At 42.8% G+C, this 18,315-nt stretch overlaps 1 protein-coding gene across 1 annotated transcript in view; it reads right to left on the bottom strand.

The window, feature by feature from the left end:
- Nucleotides 1-2,436, bottom strand: part of CA10 (carbonic anhydrase 10 (inactive)) — a 171,817-nt gene extending 169,381 nt beyond the window's left edge. The window contains exons 1-2 of the mRNA XM_014255806.2: nucleotides 2,225-2,436; nucleotides 1,038-1,534 (exon numbers count right to left, since the gene is read on the bottom strand). Of these exons, the coding sequence (XP_014111281.1) occupies nucleotides 1,038-1,098 (61 nt within the window). The 5' untranslated portion in view covers nucleotides 1,099-1,534; nucleotides 2,225-2,436. The remainder of the gene's footprint in view (nucleotides 1-1,037; nucleotides 1,535-2,224) is intronic.
- Nucleotides 2,437-18,315: the final 15,879 nt, after the last annotated feature.

Below are 18,315 nucleotides of genomic sequence, written 5' to 3'. Positions count from 1 at the left end.
CGTGATCCCAGGAGAGTTTTGGACCTGCCTCTCCCTACAGACATCCAGGCTGGACACTTGGGATGTCCACCAGGACCCCAGCTCTCCCCCCAGCACTGCCCTGTGCTGCTTGTGTTCCCATTTCTGGACTTACGCAATGGCTGGAGGGCAGAGGAAGCGTGCGGGAAGTGGAGCAGAGGGAGATGCAGACAGCCTGCATCCCCATGGGGCTCCCTGGAGTGTCCCAAGCTGGAAATGTGGCCACCTCACCACTCCTGCCTCCCGCAGCATCAATATTCCAAACGAGTATGACAAACTAACAAGGGAGCCAGGGCTTTGGCAGTCAAAGGAAGTGTTTTCCCCACAAATAAATTGCTCAAATCCTTTACACTAGACACCTAGGCATGCCTGTTTATTAATTGCAGAAGCTCTGGTGACAACTGAAATTACCTTGCTTTCCACATATTGAAGGGAAAGAGATCTTTGCAAGCTTAAAATAAAGCTGGAAATCCCAGCCACCACAGAGCTCTCTGAACGGGGCTTTATTTTTTAAAGAAAAAAAAAAAATTTCGGAGCACAGACACAGTAAAGCTCATTTTAAAAGCAGAGGCACATTCTTTACTGCTGTCCCTCCCTTTGCAGACCCTGAACTGTGGCACCAGAACATGACAGCTCCATCAACAAACCACAAATCCTTCAAGATCTGCATATCAGCCAAGTTTAAGAACTTCAGGAGATATGAAATTCTGGGATCATGGCAACGTTGCAAATAATTATCACAATCAGGTACACTAGAAATGATAAACATCTCCTTTATCAGTACACTGTGTTGTGTACGGTATGAATGGTAATTAAAACACACGTATTTGAATTAAGGGTGAGAGGCAAGTGATGAGAGTCGATTTCTGTCACAACCCACTCACAGTACACCATTCATGGATTTTTCAACTACAGTTTTGATCTGGGTTTAACTGTTCCTCTTGCCCCTTAAGGGGATGCCTGGGAACCCTGCACAGCATCTCCCCCACTCCCTCGCTCCTTCTGTGCTTGCTGCATACCTGAAATGCAGATGATGAAATTCGCTTGCAGAAGAAAAAGCACCTCCCAAACAATTTCCATCCTCCGATTCTCATGCCAAGTGCATCCCTCGGCGAAAAAAAATAACAAAGATCAATATCGCAGTTTGAACGATCCCAGCAAATTTCCTTTCGAACTTGCAGACTGTATTCCCCAGATGTGCTGACAACACATGTCCGAGCTCTCTCTCCGCACGGCTCAAGCGAGATCCCTTCCCTTCCTTCGCCCTCCAAAAAAGATCACGAAGCCAACTGCCAGTACCGGGATCTTCCTCCTCGAGCGAGAAAAAATTCCACCAGATTTCCCAACACGACATAGACAACAAACCCCAACCGATCCGATATCCGGAGAGTCTCTATTCCAGGGGCGGCCAGGCCAAGTTAACCCCAAAACTCTTTGCACGTCTCAGCGGGGCACTGCCGGCATGCCGGGCAAGGAGGCGGCGAAGGGAGGGGGGATTCCCGTCCTGTTGCTGCTGCTATAGAATGAGCGGAAAGAGATTAATACCCGCTGCAAAGCCCTCCACCCCCGCTGCAAAGCCATCCACCCCCGCTGCAAAGCCATCCACCCCCGCTGCGCTCCGAGCGCGCAGCCCCGGCCGCCCGGCCCCGCCGCAAAGCCGGCGTGCGACTGCAGGGGTCGGGCTTGCCCCGCGCACCGAGCCCCGAAATGCAGCCCCAACACCCTGCCCCGAAATGCAGCCCCAACACCCTGCCCCGAAATGCAGCCCCAACACCCTGCCCCGAAATGCAGCCCCGCACACCCCGGCAGGCGAGGACGGGGCTGTGTCTGCCCGGGGAGGAGCGCTGGGGTGTGCGGGGTGTGTGTCCACCCCAGTGCGATCGGCACAAGTGCGGAGTCCGCATCAAGTGCGGCTGGTGCGCATCGCCGGGCGGCTTGGCTGAGGACGCCAGTATTTTAAAACTTATTTAAACAAGAAGGAAAAGAGATTCAGACCCGAACTTCTGCCGGGTTGCTGGCGGAAGGGCACCGGGAGGCTCCAACCGAGAGTTCCCGAAGTGCCCGCGCTGCAGTGCACATCTGATGGCATTCCCCGGGCACGAGAGCTCTGCAGAGCTTCCACTCCCTCCCCCGGCCAAAAAAATAAATAAAAATAAATAAAATAAAGCAATGCCAGTTTTGGGGAAATCCCTAACCCCTCACTTACCCCCAAATCCTCCTGGTTTTTATCCCTCCCAGCTCATCGGACGTGCCGCTCCAGCCTGCAGTTCCAAAAACAAGCCGAGGTCAAGCCGCGAGCCGCCGGCTGCCACCGCCTACATCCACCTCAGCTGCCGGGAGGTACCATCGCTGCTCGGCGCTCCCCCCGCTCCCCGGAGCGCGGCTACTCCGCCATGTCCCCGGGCTGCGGGCGGTGCTGCGGGCGGCAGCAGCGGGCACGGCGGGGCTGGGGCGGCGGCGCGCACGGGCGCGGAGGCGGTGCCAGCGCGGGCGGCGGCGGCCGCCCTGCACCGGGACCGGCACCGGCACCGGGACCCGCACCGGGACCCGCACCGGGACCGGGACGGCCCGAGCGAGGGAGGAAAGGGGGGGCACTCCCGATCGACCTCCCGCGGGCGCCCGGCCCGCCGGGCTGTCTTCTGCATTCCAGAGGATGCTGCTCACTTGGGTTCAAATGTGCGGCAAATTTGATGTTGCTCTCCCCCACCACCCCAGGAAAAAAAAAAAAAAAAGAAAAATAAAAAATAAAAAAGCAAGAGGCGCACCTGGCGCGGGGAGAGCCCGGTTCCCTGGCTCGGGGAGAGCCCGGTTCCCTGGCTCGGGGAGAGCCCGGTTCCCTGGTGAGGATGGGAGAGCCCGGTTCCCTGGTGAGGATGGGAGAGCCCGGTTCCCTGGTGCGGATGGGGGAGCCCGGTTCCCTGGCTCGGGGAGAGCCCGGTTCCCTGGTGCGGATGGGAGAGCCCGGTTCCCTGGCTCGGGGAGAGCCCGGTTCCCTGGTGCGGATGGGGGAGCCCGGTTCCCTGGCTCGGGGAGAGCCCGGTTCCCTGGTGCGGATGGGGGAGCCCGGTTCCCTGGCTCGGGGAGAGCCCGGTTCCCTGGTGCGGATGGGGGAGCTGGGCGCAGCAAGGCAGCGCTGGCACAGGCAGGGGCCGGGGCTGGGGCGCTGCCGTGCGGGGGCTGCCCCGGGCCGCGGCACCCGGCGGGATGGCTCGGGCTGTCGTGGGAGAAGGGAGGGGACAGGCACTCAGGGCTGCCAACGAAAATCCCGGCTCAGGGCAGGTGTGAGAAGGTGCAACGGCTTCGACTGCGGATGCCTTCGATGATCACGGCAAGGCAGAGGAAAAGGGGAGGGAGGGAGATGCTTTGGGTATCAAACCGATCTCCCTCCTCTCTCTCCTGTGCTCTTGGCAGTGTGCAGAGGTCACATTACGAACACTCCAGTGGGGGATGTATGTAGAGTAGGTTGAAAACAGATTGGTTTGTAAACAGTTCCCAAACCTGGGCATACTTGTAAAATGCATCTTTGTGTGGATTCTAGCAAGAGGAGGACGCCTGGATCTCTGAATGGGGAAGGAAAGCATCTTGAAGAGAAGAAACTACAGGACTACATTCTTTCCATTGTATCTGAGAAATGTGTAGAACTCCCAGGTTTCAAATATACCTGATAGTAGTTAATTGTAGCAGATCAAGAAATCCTTGAGTAATTCAGAGCAAATGGATGGGACAAAAATTGTCATTGTTTTGAAAGAAAGAATCAGACTGCAGGCACTTAATAGTCAATGTGATGCTTGTGTTCATTTTGCTCATTCCCAGGGTAGTGCAAGTGCTCTTTGCACTGCAGCAGTTTCTGCTTTTGTTTACTCCATCTCTTCTTACAGCTTACAAAGAGACTCAGGATTCTATCAAATTAATTGCTATTATCTTCCCAGTGAGAACAGTGAGGTTGGACATGAGGCATTGTCATTCAAGGCTTACAGACAAGAATTCCCATATATATTGATGGACTTATGTTAAACAGTGGGGCTGTGCAACAGGAGGGAATCCTTTCCCTGACAGGTTTGCAAAATGCTGAGTATCATTTTAATACTTACGTTTTAAGTATTCTATGCAATTCTCTTCTTTATGCCTTGTTAAAATCTGGATTAGTATCTCCAGTTCTGGGATTATATAAGTGGCATTTTCTGTCTCTAATCTAGATGTATACAAGCACACATAGGAAATGTTCAGTAAAGATTTCCATTGATGTTTGCTAAACTCCTTTACTCAAACAGATTAATGTTTTCCATGGATTTGCCTGTGGATTCTCTTTTGGGGTTTCCCAAATAATTTGTAACAGTAACATCCCAATCCAGAACATAAGAAACGCCCAAAGATACCTTGTCTTTTATATTTACACAGTCATCCTTCTTCCCAAGCTAGTCTCCTTGAAATTACAGCATTACATGTGGGGAAATAAATATCTCAAGCAAGTGAGATGGCCTGTTGTAAAACAGTGTGTTGACTACTAGGTCAGCAAAGAGCTAAACTGGTGATGAGAGAATGCCAGATCCTAAGGGCAAGCTCATGTTTAACTCCTACTGATGATCAGTGGGACTTTAATATGCACTTAATGGCAGAAAAAAAATAGGTAGTTGATGTTGGCTGCTATCAAATAGACAAAAGTCCCAAATATATTAAATTTTGTGCATGTTTTTAGTAAGCATATTGCAAACCTTATCATTATTTCAGTGGTCTGTGACAAATAAGTAGTTTGTGACTCAGACTGAAAAATCTGTGAGGGATCAACAGCAACTTGGAAGTTTCCTTCATCTGAAAAATACAGCAGTGAACTTACAGTTTTTTAAATCTAGATAAATAAGAATGAATTAATTCTGCTGTCATTTCCTCCCTGTGATGTGATTTGACTCGCAGTGGCCTTCATGCTTGGTTTTGAAGTCATTGTACCCATATTTGCTCCTGCAGCTCCCCTGGAAAACTTAGTTCAGTAAAGTTTTAAAGGATGCCAATATGGCCCTGTACCAAAGCTCATTGAAATCAACTGGAATATTTCTGCAGAGATGATGTTTGGAGCAGGCTTTCACTGCAGAATCTGTCACAGTCTGTTTGATCCCAAGGGAAATGGTTTAATATAGTAGGGTGTATTTGGGACAGAAGCAGAACATCCCTCTTTCATTCCAATGACAAAATTTCTGGCTGCAGCACTCATTTTGTTTAATTGTGAGGGTTTCCATTCAAAACCTCTGTAACTCACTAAAACGAAGGGGGTTGGCATTTACTGCCCTTACTTAAATTCCATTCCTATTTATACAGTTGGCTAAACTTCTTAATCTTGGCAACCTTTAAGCTGTACTGGAGTCATTGGACTGACTGCTCACATCTGGAAGTTAAAATGACTGCAAAGTGGGTTCAGACAGGTCTCTGAAGCATGTTTGTGTAGTCCAGCTGTGAGGATTTTACTATCTCTGATTTTTGGCATGGATTTCTGGCAGTTTAGAAGCATTCAATATATTAATTACAAGCTGGACACACAAGTTTCTTCAAGTCAGATTTACACAGAAACACCTTTTTATCTCAGTGAACAGAGTTTAAAAGGTTCTTACTAATTCCACATGCTGAAAGGTTTTTATACCAACATGACACAGGTTCATACCTGCTCAGAGGAGCCAACATTTGACTCATTTGACTCAAAATTAGCTTGGATCAGGAAAGAGTTGTAGAAATTACTCTGAACTGGGGAACTTCTGAGCAAAATAAGTTGAGCTGTGACTTCCCTGGTGTCACTGGAAGAGGTTGCTGCCATTCACCACTCCTGCCCTACTGAAGATTCCCCCAGTCAAGTACAGGAGTTTTCCTGTGCATTCCCTGGCTCAATGCTGTTAAAATCACATCAGCAAGGGTCTGCAATTGCAGCTGGCTAAAGATTCTGGCATGTTTCCAGTAATGAAGCTGGCAGAGCTGAAGCAGCTCCTGCTCTTTCTTGATTTCCCCCTGTCCCAGGGGCTCCTGGCCCCATGGATTATAGAAGAACCTGTAAGTCAGTGTCTGAATTACCACTGGGAATAGCCTGGGATGCAAGCACTAACCAAAATCAGCCTTACATCAAAAGCAAAGAAAGGGCTAATGCTGTAGTTCACTCAGGTAGAAGGATACTCAAAGGTCCCCAAATCCAAATGGGCAGTTGAAGATCACCCAAACCATCAGTCTATTGGTGTCCAGCTCAACTGGAACTGGAATTGGAACTTTACCAATCTCTACCAGAATTGGACCTTCACCACCATTGAGATGAAAGTGGTTGCCTGGAATAAATTAGCATAATGATAGTATTGAAGCTTGCTGTCATAAAGCACATAAATGCTACACTATGCTTCCTCATCTCAGGTTTATTCTTTATTTACACTTCTACTTCAGGTAGAAATTGTGCTAGTAGTTTTTTATTGCAATTAAATTAATTGTTTGCAGATAACAAAAAGGGCTTTTGTGTGTAGACTGCACATTTGAATATCTTTCCATGCAAGTTTCAGTAACTTCAGAGACAGTAAAATGTCATGATAAATTGTCAACAAATTACCTGAAAAACTCTGTGTATTCCATGCAAACCTTTAAAGCTATGATAAAGAATTGCATACACATTTCTTTTAAGGAAAGAAACAAAAATTTGCCTACTCAAACTTTTGCTACCTACTTATTTCCCGTTTGTGGAACTCCAGTCTCAAGGAATGAGTGTGGCATTAGGAAACAATGTAAAGTGCTGATTGTGCCAGCATTGTGTGGCTTCTGCTGAGCTGCCTGCATCTCTTGCATTTATAGAATGGGCTACAGTTCTGCAGGGAATTCAGGTTGATAATTTGCAGTGAGAAAGGCAGGATTGACTTCAGGCACTTCAGGAGTAGCAACAGCTTCTCAGTGCCCCAGGTCTGAGCTGGTGTGGCAGCACTGGCCAGCAAGAGGAGAGGGAGCACAGGCAGTTCCAGCCCTCCCTGCTCAGCTCTGGATGTGTGGAATGTGCTGTTTTAAGGGGTCCCAGTCAGCAAGGAGGAGTGGGCTTAAAGGCTTGGCTATTTTATTGCGAATTCATCCTTGTCAGCAATCTTCTGCCAGCAACAACCTTCTATTTGCCTGTGTGTGAGCTCAGCCCTCTTAGTCACATGTCTCATTTTAAGATTTTAGGTAGCCCCACTCAAATTACAAAATGCTTAAGTGACTTCTTGGTTCAGAGGTCAGGGAAGTCATCCTTGAAAAGCCACTGGTGAATTGCTGAGAATGTGGCTAAAAATACTCAGTGGTAATGTTGCCACATCATTTCTAATGCTCCTGTTCCACATTTTGTTATTGCCATGCTTGTATTTTCTAATGTCTTCAGTGCTTATAAATAATGCTGATCTCACTAGGAAAACTGATAACAAAATTTAACATATCATTATAAAAACACAGCCCCCTAAGAATCCATCTGTTCAATGAGCATTAATGTCATTCTTTTCTTGTATTGATAAACCTTATCAAAACTGAGATGGAATTTCCATTTTGCTGGTAGAGACAATGATGCAATTTATTTGAAGTTAAAACACCCCCAACAGAAGAAGAAGGTAGATGACTGACACTTAACTATGAGGTCAATCAATGTGTTTTTCCTGTGAATCAGTCTATTCATTATCAAAAAGACTTATTTTCAGTCCAGCTCCCCTTTTTCATGTCTGAACTCCAGCAAACACTGCTAAGACATCAAGTATTTGTGAAATAACATTCTTCTAATTCAAAAAGACATATGTAAAATGCAGTGATTTAGTTTTTCTGTCAGACACAAAAGTGTTTAAAATGCCATGTGATCCTGCAGTTCCTCAACAAACCCCAGTAGTTTTCTGGGATTCTTTCCAGTTTAACACCCACAGATTTGGGGTTTTCTGAGTAGGCACACAGAGTGGGAAAACTGGGGTGGTTTTGTTGGTGGTGTTGTTGAGTTCTTTTGTTTGTTTTGGTGGTGGTGTTTGGTTTTTTTTGTGTTTTGTTGTTGTTTTTGTTTTTGGTTGTGGTGGTGGGTTTTTTCCCTGGTGTCAAAGCTACCAGATGAAATTGCCTTCAGGTGGTACAGTGTTTACAGTCCTTGTAGTATTCATATTTCCTATTATATTTCATATTTCCCACAGCTGGGGAGTAAATTAGGAAAGATGCCTGTTAATAATAATTAAAAAGATGAAAAAACAGGATTTGGTGACTGGGTTGTTTTTGTTCTAACTGACTGAAGTATAGTCTAAGAAAGGTGGCTGATGAGAAGGGACATTCCTTCAATCCAGCTTTTGTATGGGCAGATGGGAGTTGTGCTGAACTCCAGTGTTCCAGCAGGGTCATTAAGGCAAACAGGGATATTTGGCCTCTATTATTGCCTCTTCCATGACCCCTTTTTTTATTAACAGTCACAGGTGGCTGGTTCCCCACGCTGGTTGTAATTTCACCTTTCCCCAGAACCTGAGCAAGACCATTCCTGCCACATTCAGGCAACTTCTGTTGGTGTAAGGCAGACTATTTCTACAACCACCTGCAGAATCTACAAAGCAGGAGAGAGAACTTTTTGCTTTCTCCTCTTTCATCCTTATCTCTTGCAAGCTTGAATTAATTAAAAGATCAAAAGCAATGTGTATTTTTTGATATTGAGAATTGTCATCTCACTATAAAAGTAAAGAACACACATCTTGAAAAGAAATTTCTGAAATGGATCTCACTGGTTCCACATTACAGACTTTGACAGCCAATTGTCACCTGGTGCCTTTTTAATATAATTTCTTAGAAATGGTGATTGCAATATCATAGAAATATTCTGGATGTGTGAGTCAAGTTAGCTACGCTGGAAATTTTAAGTACATGTTGCTTTTGGGGTAGGTTGAGTTGAATACTCATGTTCCCACTAGAATGTAAGAGGTATTTTGCCACTTTTCCCATTGTGCTAAGATTTGCCACCAGGACATTTGTCAGGAAAAATGTGAACTCTGAGCACACATTGATTCCTGTGTGACTGCCCAGGGCGAGGTGCATGAACTCATTAGAAGTTACTCTGCTTCTCATTAGAAGTTCTAGAACCTAAAGGAGAAACACCTAGGAACAAAGTCACATTTCTTGGCTTCTCTCTGTGTGGAAAATTTGTTTTTTGCATGTGTGGAATATGAGGCACAGTCTTGTTGAAATTGTTGCCTGTTTCTAGTTGCTATTTTTCAGTATTACTGCATGAACCATTTTGTTTTTCTGGCAAATACATTGTCTTTTTCTGCAGTTATGAATAGCAATTAGGAAGGAAGAGAAACATGCTTAGTAGCTAGTATCCTTCTTGTCTTTAGATTTTTAACATTTTGTAGTCAAGGTTTTCTTTAAACAGATTTTTATTCTGCAAGACAATACCTTATTCCTCCAGTATTATTTTTTTAAAGCAAAACCAGTCAATATGAGTACTGTGAAACCAGAGATTAATATGCTCAATATTAAATGTTGTTCCATGCAACTTCTCACATGTTGCAAATGTCCATAAAGCAGCAATTATGGGCCTGAGCTTCTTCCTATTAAAGTGAATGGGAGTTTCACCCTTTGATTTTTGGCACGTTTCCTCTGAAATTAAGCCTCAATTTAGCTGGATAACTTTCATCACAAAAGTAATTGAGCAAATGGAATTATTCATGTGCTTAAAAGAGACCATGCTCTCAGGTTTTGGGGGTGTTTTTTAAGTCCTGGAGAGGCACAGTGTCTCATCCAGCACAACTGCAGTTTACAGACAATAACTGGAATAGCTGCAGCTGGAATGGCACTTCCTCACCTCCTGTGTGAACTGAACTTTTGTGTTCATTTGCAGAAGAAAACATTTCTCTCCTAACTCCTTCCTCTAAATCTTCCAAGTTCTGGGATGAATTGCCTGTACTGATGCCTGCTTCTAAAATTGTTTCATCTCCCTCACTTTTCCTCTGTAAAATGGTGCTACTCCTCACAAAGATGTAAAAATACAGCAGATAATGCTTGCAGTAAATTCTGGTGATAAACACCAGAGTCCTGAGGAAAGCTGTTATTTGAAAGAAGTCCGTGATGACTGATCTGCAGGTGCTACCCGTGGATTTATGGGACATGTGAAACTTACGCTTTGTATTTTTCTAGAAGAGTGGAGAAATTGGCATCTATCACAATTCAAAAGGATGAGAACAAGGCCACAAAAAGAAAAGAAGACTCTCCTGACTTTTAGAAATCTTTATAAACGTCATTTAATGTCATTTTCAAATACCTTGAAGGGATCATAAAACTTTGCTCTTCTCTGATCATTGTACCACTTAGAAGTGGAAAGGTATGAACAGCCATAACCCTGGCACATTTTTAACAATACTCAGGACCAAAGGGGATTGTAAGATGGAAGCTTTGATAACAAAAACATAAAGATGTCATTGTCAACTATCTCAAAATATACATGCTTGTTGTAAATGTCACATAAGCCCACAGCTAAGTGATGGATCAGAATTTCCTGTGTTTTCAAAGTGCTCCTTTTGATGAACACTTTTAACTCCTTCATGAACAAATTATTTTGTGCCCCACAATCTGCTTTCTGTTCTTGTGCCTTTAATCACTGAAACAAAAAAAACCTCATTTAACATGAGCAAGCTGTATATACAAGGTAGAATTTCAGTTATAATCTGCATCAAGGAAAAAAATGCTTGGAAAATGTTTGGAACTAAAATGCATAACATAGTAAATCCCTTTATTAGCAATAGTATAAATTTTTTCCTCTTCATTAAAATAACAGAAGTGGTAAACTAAACTAAGTGTTAGAGATGTATGGACTAATTTGGTTCCAGTCCAAGTCTTCATTCAGTGAAATATTTCAGCATATGAATAAGTATTTGATTGTGTCTTGGATCAGCTCTGAGCACTTTGCTGAGAGGAAAAGAAGCAAATGACATGACTGAGAAGAGCAGGTATGTCAAGACAGATTTTGACCCTTTAGGCCTTGCCCCTGTGGTCACTCATGGTGACAGGACAGTCATGATTGCAGTCAGGCTGTTTTTGGGGAGCTGGAGGTCCCACAGGTTGAGATGCCTGAGGGTTTCTATCTTCTGGCACTGCCAATCCCTGTCACACGTGGCCCCTCACCATGGGACAGGGAGAACATCTTTCTTCTTGTCTACCTGAGGTAAATCCCATGGGCTAGAGAGCTAAGAGGCAATATTTTGGAGTTTTTAAAATTATCTATCCACACTATCTATTATGAACTTTGTTATTCTTCATGTCAATCATCTCCTACACTCACCTTTACCAAAACCAAGAGTCCCCAATCTGCTCTTCTTGTATGGTTTGCTTACATCAATTTGTGTGGATTTTTCTGCAGAGCTGTTGGACTTTCATTTGGGGTTAGAGATATTTGTACTATTTAAGTGCCTTGCTATTGAGTAGAATCATAATAATAATTTTTCAGTTGAGCTGCAGGTACAGAATATAGGAACCATCTTTTGCCAGCATACAATATATAATATTGTATATTATATACAGTATAATATAATAATATATAATACATATATTAAGTGTATTAGGCATTCATCACTTATTAAAATCTGTAATCCCAGTAAATAAAAGACAATATTAAAATTACAGGCTGGTGGGTATCCTAACTCAACTATTAAAAATCCGTTCGACAAATTGCAAGTCATTAGTAATTAGTACTACAAAAGCTATTATGTCTTTGATTGGGGAGAAATGGACTGAGGCTAGTATTAAATTATTCAATTAGATTTAATTCCATTTGTTATGTGTCTTACTTTATGTGAAGTTCAGCCTGTAAAAGGATCATGGTAGCAACCATCCAAAATGTTGATTTATGTATGGAGCAAACAGGGCACATAACTTCATCATGTAGTGAAGTTCTGTTGACTGACAGTGTAAGTGCTGCCAGGCTCACTGTGCTTAATTAGATTTCTTTATGCACTCTACAGTAGCATTACAGACAATAATTTATAAATGAGTTTATTAAAAAGTCTATATTGATATTTAGAAAGCACGTTAAACTCTTTCTCTTTTGCCTCTTCAGTACAAAAATGTAAAATGTCACTAGGAAAAAGTAAAATGAAGATCCTAAGTTACAGAAGTCTGTGAGTTAGCAGATCAAGTCAAAAGAGCTCAGGGATCAGTGGCCTGCTAACTGGTGAAAAGGTTACTAAAAGCCTTGTCTTTTCTAGGATTTTGTCTTCTGCCAGCTGACTGGAATTAGCTCCATCCCCAATTTATAAATATTAGTCATATCTACCTGATCAGCTGAGAAGTTCAATATTTCTTTTTCAATTTGTTGTATTTTCCACCACATTTCATTCAATCTGTTAGCACTGCATTAAATCTATCTTTGCATTTGGTTCCCAGTGTTTCTCATCTGTTTCTCCCTTGTTCCTCATTAGGAATTTCTTGGTATTATGGTTTTGCCATTGTGTGGATTTCTTCCTCTTCTCCTAAAATACCACTTGCAATCATGAAGAAAACAGCTTCACAATGTGTATTTCTGTGGCAGTATTGCTCTGTGAAACACCAAAGAGAATATATTCTGTATTTCTGGCATGTTACACAGAAATCATCCATTTTAGAACCTCCACCACTGGACAAGTCACTTCATCAACATCAGTGTTAGGGCAAAAGTAAAGGTCAAGATTAGCAGGGATATCTTTGAGATGTCAGGCAGAGAGAGAGTTCTTGAAAATTCTGCCTGCAACTGCTGTCCTGTCTGAGCTGAACACTTCAGACACATAAAACAAACAGGAATTGACCATCAAGTTTAAGTTACACCCATTTGTTTCAGTTGTTTTCCCCTGTGCAAGGCATTCTTACATACCAACTCACTGGTCACTTTCCTTCAGAGATCCAGGAGCAAGTGGAGGGCTTCATAATTTATGGATGTAGCCAGGAATTACTTTGAAATTACAGTATTGTGGGGGAGGCTCTGTAACAATTTAACTGAGCTGTAGTGACAGGAATTGGTAAAGAAGGGGACAACTGGAAGACCAGGGCGAGGAGGTAGGTCATTGTTATTCCAGCCATGTGTATTACATATGTATTAATAGTGATCCTGAAAGTGAAACACTTCTATATTTAGTCTGTTTGGGGAAAAAAAAAAAAAAGGCAGTATTTAGTAATCACAATAGAACCATTTTCAGTGTGACTCATGCATCCAAATCCTCTGGTTCTTGTTCAATACTCCTTTTTTTTTGTCCCACCTATTAAGTGCATGTCATGCATGGTGCATCAAACAGTGAAGTCATCCTTGTGGACAGCCTTCTGCAAGGGAAATGGTAACATATTTTTGTTGCTAAATTAATTATAAAGAGTTGAAACATGTAGGGAATCTTTTGATCTGAGTCCTGTCTTGTGCTGCTTGATCATGTCCACAACAGTACAGCACAGAACACCAGAGCCTGGACTAGGAACATGTTCAGTGTGAGAGACTTCCTAAGCACATCAGGAAATTCTGGAATTAACATGATGATTCCTTGCAAATTCCTGTCAGTTTGAGAATGAATGACTGGGAACTTAAACTTGTTGAAATGTCTACAGTCAAGGCCATTGCTCCTGATTTTTCTGCACTGAGAAACAGCCTACATATGAGAACATGAAATGTTGCATGGAAGAGTGTATTTTTTACTGCCTAAGATATACTTGTAAAATAAATATACTATGTATAGAACTTATATTTGCTCTAAGAGAGATAAATCTGAATATTTTTTTCTATTTTTTGCTGTTGTTTTTTGGATTTTTTTTTTAAATTGCTAGCTCCTCACCACTTTGTCTCATGGATGTGCTTCCAGGGATGGTGTAGTGTTAGAAGATGTACCTGTGAAGTCATACAGCATTTACACACTTAAATGCTAAGGCCAACCCGAGCAAGGAACTACTATGAAAAACTTATTTCTGTGATATTATGGGAGCACAGATCTGATTTTTACTCATAAAATGCAATATCTATATCTATCTATCTATCTATCTATTTATATATAGATACATATATATATATGTGTGTGTATGTGTGCAGGAAATTATTTCCCAAGATGCAGTTAGTGAGATTTGGAAAAGGAAACCCATAGTGGACCAGAACACAAGAAGAAGACTTTCATCTCTTTGTACAGTATGAGGTTAACCTTCATACTGCTTTTTACCCGGAAATAACTCCCAAACAGTGGCCTCTCAACAATACATTTCCATTCAAGTTTTAATTTTAAGCTGAAATACTCGTTTTATTTATGAGGCTGCTTTCAAAAAATCAAATATTGCACAGGGACAACTGGAACAACTGGTGTGGAACTGCCTGCATAGAGAAGATGAAGAAGGGCAGCCCCACTACAGTATTTTCTGGCATGATAATTAATTACCTTGTTCTTCAGCAGAATTATCATACACGAGCCATTAGATGCTGCAGAAAGCAAAGCTTTCACATGCATTCTATTTGCATCACAGAAACAGATTACAATGAATATGCCTTGTAGAATTCATGTCCTTCATTCTTGAATCTGTTTCCTACAGACATTTAAATCACAGATGGTACTAATGGGCTTCTAGCACAAGACTTTTTATTCCTTAGGAAAATACAACTAAAAAGAGCTCTGATATTTTTTTTTTGTTTTGGTTTGGGGGTTTTTGTTTGGTTTTTTTTGTTTGTTTGTTTTTTCCCCCAGAAAATAAATCAGCTTTGCAGAACCAGCCTGGCTCTTGGTGCCAGGGCATTTTCACTCTGCTTGGCTGAGGCAGTTCTTTCACCTGTGCATTATTTCTTCTGCCTGCATTCTGGTCCCTTGGGGTAATGGGTTCAAAAGTAAAAAGTCCAGCAATAGCTGAACCCAAAATCATTTCACACTGTAAGAAACACAGCTTCCACTGCTGAAATTAGAAATCCTGTGGCTTTGATCTGTTTTTCCCTGACAAACTCTTGGTGAATGTTCTGTCTTCTGGCAGTGTTTAGTGTAGGTCTTACTGATGGAGTTTTCCTGTGGAAACAGAGATAAGCCATGTTTGTGTGAGCTGCCTCACCTCCAGAGGGGTGGGTGATGTTAGCTGGGGTTCACTGAGACCTGTGATAATTAGGGTGCACTCCAGTTTGTGAATCACCTGTCTACCACCTGGGTGGAGTATGCTGGCCTCCAAGTAGGGGAAATTTGCCTCCTGGAGGTGCTTCCCCTCGTACTGACCTCTGTTTCAGGTCAGGGGTTCTCCCCCATGCCATCACTTCAATCTTTAGGTAATTTTTAGGTCATGCCATGCAGAGGGGCTCACTCAGGAGCAGTTCAGCCTCCTGAAACCTCATTGTGTGCATGGATCCAGGGGCTGCCATGACCCAAGGCAAATGCAGAGCACCTGCTCCTCTTGCCTCCCTCTTGCTCCTTTCTCCAAGATGCTTTTCCCTCACATTTTATTTTTAAAACAGTTTATGCTGCCAACTCAGATTTTTCAAGTAGGGCCCTTCCTCACCTCTGAGTTCACTACAGTCAGGTCTCTTTCCTCAACACAATTGTTGATAAAAGGTCCCTTTCTGGCTACAGCATCACCAAGACCATTATAATATTTTATAAACCATGAAGTAAAGTGGTTACACAGCACTTACACTGATCTTCATCAAGAACTAGACCTGGAACAGCCCCCTCCATGCTTCTATCAGATTTAGGAATGCATTACTGGGTTTGTGGGCTTCCCCAAATGAGACTGGGAAGCATCATTACACACAGCAACACAGTGAGGAGCTGAGTTAAGAAATCTCCACCATGCAGTGAATATGGGGCTGCTGTTGATGAATAAAGTACTGAGAGCAGACCTGAAGTCAGAGCAGAACTGCAAATATATCTGTAAGAATGAAAATGGCCCAAGTTCAAAACACATAGGCTTTCATTCCCCTGTCACTCAGGATGTGATCTGAATTAAGAGCTTACTCTTCACCTCTAACATTCTAATATTTTATTAAACATGCAGTACTCCAAGAAGACTGACTATAGTATCAAGCAATACCATGCAAAAGCACGGGAGAGAACTGAGATATATAGACAGAACTGAAGATAAAACACAACCATAATAAAGTCACTGTATTAAAAAATAAGTAGGCCTGATTTCCTTCTGCATCAGAGGTTCTTTACGCCACTTTGTTGGAGTAATGGGGCCATGAAGTGTGCATAGCTGTAATTACTCCTGCTGCAGAGCCCTCTGAGCTGAAAGACTGGTGTAAATGGAGCATTGTATAAATGAGAATTGAATTCAGTGTGGTGTAGATTGCATGTTCCTCTGAATTTCCAATACATTCTAAAATTTTAACTAGGACAAGTGGCAGGGATATCTCCCTCCCTCTGTGGGAAATACACGTATTTCAGAGTCAACATTTTGTACACAGGGGAATTTCACAGGACTTCACTGTATAACTTTCCCCTTCACGCAGGTGTGGTCATCCACAGAAGGGTGTTGGAAATGCTGCCAAGCTGTTCTGTTCAAATTTTGCACCACTTTTGTTCAGCTATGACTGCAAGACAGACTCAGACTGGGCTGTCTTACCTGGTATGGAACAATTCAGGGGAATGTCCCCAGATGCTGGAGGGAGCTGAACAAAGAAAGGACAAACACAGTCCCCAGAAAAGTGTCAGCCCTTCTTGTCTGGCACAGGGTCTACAGCTGCCATTGCAAATGATTAATCCAACAATTGTACTGAGACCAAAGGAGGTTTAATGAGAGATTCCCTATGCCATTCCTTTCTAGGCTGCAAGGCTGGCATTCTGAGGCAATTCTTAGGTATCAGAAGCATAAAATACTGTGTGCTGTGTGTTCTCTACTTACATAATAAATAGCTGGCCAGCCAAGAAACATCCTTTTAAAATGGTGAGATTTCTCAATGGGAAGGATGAGGTGAGATGAGCTGGGACTGTAATGTAAGTTTCTAACAAGAAAATTGAAAAGCAGATGAGAGAAACTGCCTTTCAAGATTCTCCTTTATTATTTTCCTTTCTTCCCAAAATTTCATATCAAGACAAGACCCACACAACACTTCAACAGTCTTGTAAGTCTGCTACAGTGTAAAATGTACTGCTCTGCTCAGGTGAATTGTACCCAGTGTATCTGTATAGGTTAATGAAATCTAATCCTCCACTCATGATAAAATCCATTTAGCAATGACCAGATGCTTCCTTTGGAATCCCAGGTCTGCTGCATCTCCCCTTCACTCCCATCTGTCAGTCAGAGGGTTTCTCAGGGAAGATTTCCTGTTTATCCTGTTGACTTCTGCAGCCCTGCTGCTTTTGGATCACTGTGAAAAAATTGCTGCAAAATGCAATAATAAGTATTATCTCTGGGACCTGATTGTCTTGGTGTTTCGGATTGCTTTACTCTGGGAGCACACTCCCTGGAGTGCATTTGATAATTTTAAACAGGATTATACCAGTTATATATGATGTTGTTGGGAAATATTTCCTGGCTAGCTGGAGCTCTTATACCAGTACTGTCTTTTCAGTCTGAATATGTGAATGGCTGCCCTGGAGTTTTTAACTGAAAATTTCACTAGGTAAACTGTTGTGATAACAACACATCAGGTTATTTGGGGTATCCCCAGACTTCTGGCCAAATGCAAACTTAAATGAGGAGAATTAACTAGCTGTGATTGGTGTTTGTGATTTTAGGTTGTGAAATGACTGTGGAGCCAAGGTGTACCCACCAAAATGCTGGTGCTGCAAAGCACTTTATTGTGATCTCAAGTTCTCTGCTGAATTACAGCCTGAGGCTGAAAAAGTTTCAAATGGAAATTTCATCTTGACTGCCACATATAAATTGGTACGTTATCCAGGGAAACCTTTATTATTATGTTTTCATTCAGAAAATGTAGTGGAGTTAGTCAAGAGTAATAAAAGTGCCATAACTGACAGGCCTAGAGGATAATCCTTGATTAGAAATGTCCTCCATGACTTATCTTTTGGTATTAGCCAAATTTTAAAAACGGAGGCTTTGTGATACTGAGAAATGTGTGTTCTTAACAATAAAAGTGGAGCTGAATCACATACTGCAAAACAGTCTGAGGTGTGTGCAGTCCAACTCTGTAGCATCCCTGGCTAGTTAGAAATGCATCACACAATTGTGCTGTCTCAAAAGGCAGTGCTCATCTGCAAACCAGAGACAGTGGGAATACGAATGGATGCTTGAGAGTACTTCAGCGAGGAGGAAAGGGAAAAAAAAAGGGATAAAGAAAATCCAGTCCCTGTTTCTCTTTCTGCTGGAAAAATAGCAATGCTGTGATCCCTGACCTTTTATTAACAAGGCAGTCTCTTGCAGAGGACAGTGATTCATTGC

This window comes from Pseudopodoces humilis, chromosome 21 (assembly GCF_049639895.1).
Source record: "Pseudopodoces humilis isolate 2021_Gansu_Grassland_sample_001 chromosome 21, ASM4963989v1, whole genome shotgun sequence".
NCBI lineage: Eukaryota > Metazoa > Chordata > Aves > Passeriformes > Paridae > Pseudopodoces > Pseudopodoces humilis.
Note: the sequence above shows the minus strand (reverse complement) of the source record. Positions and strands in the feature narration are given on the sequence as shown.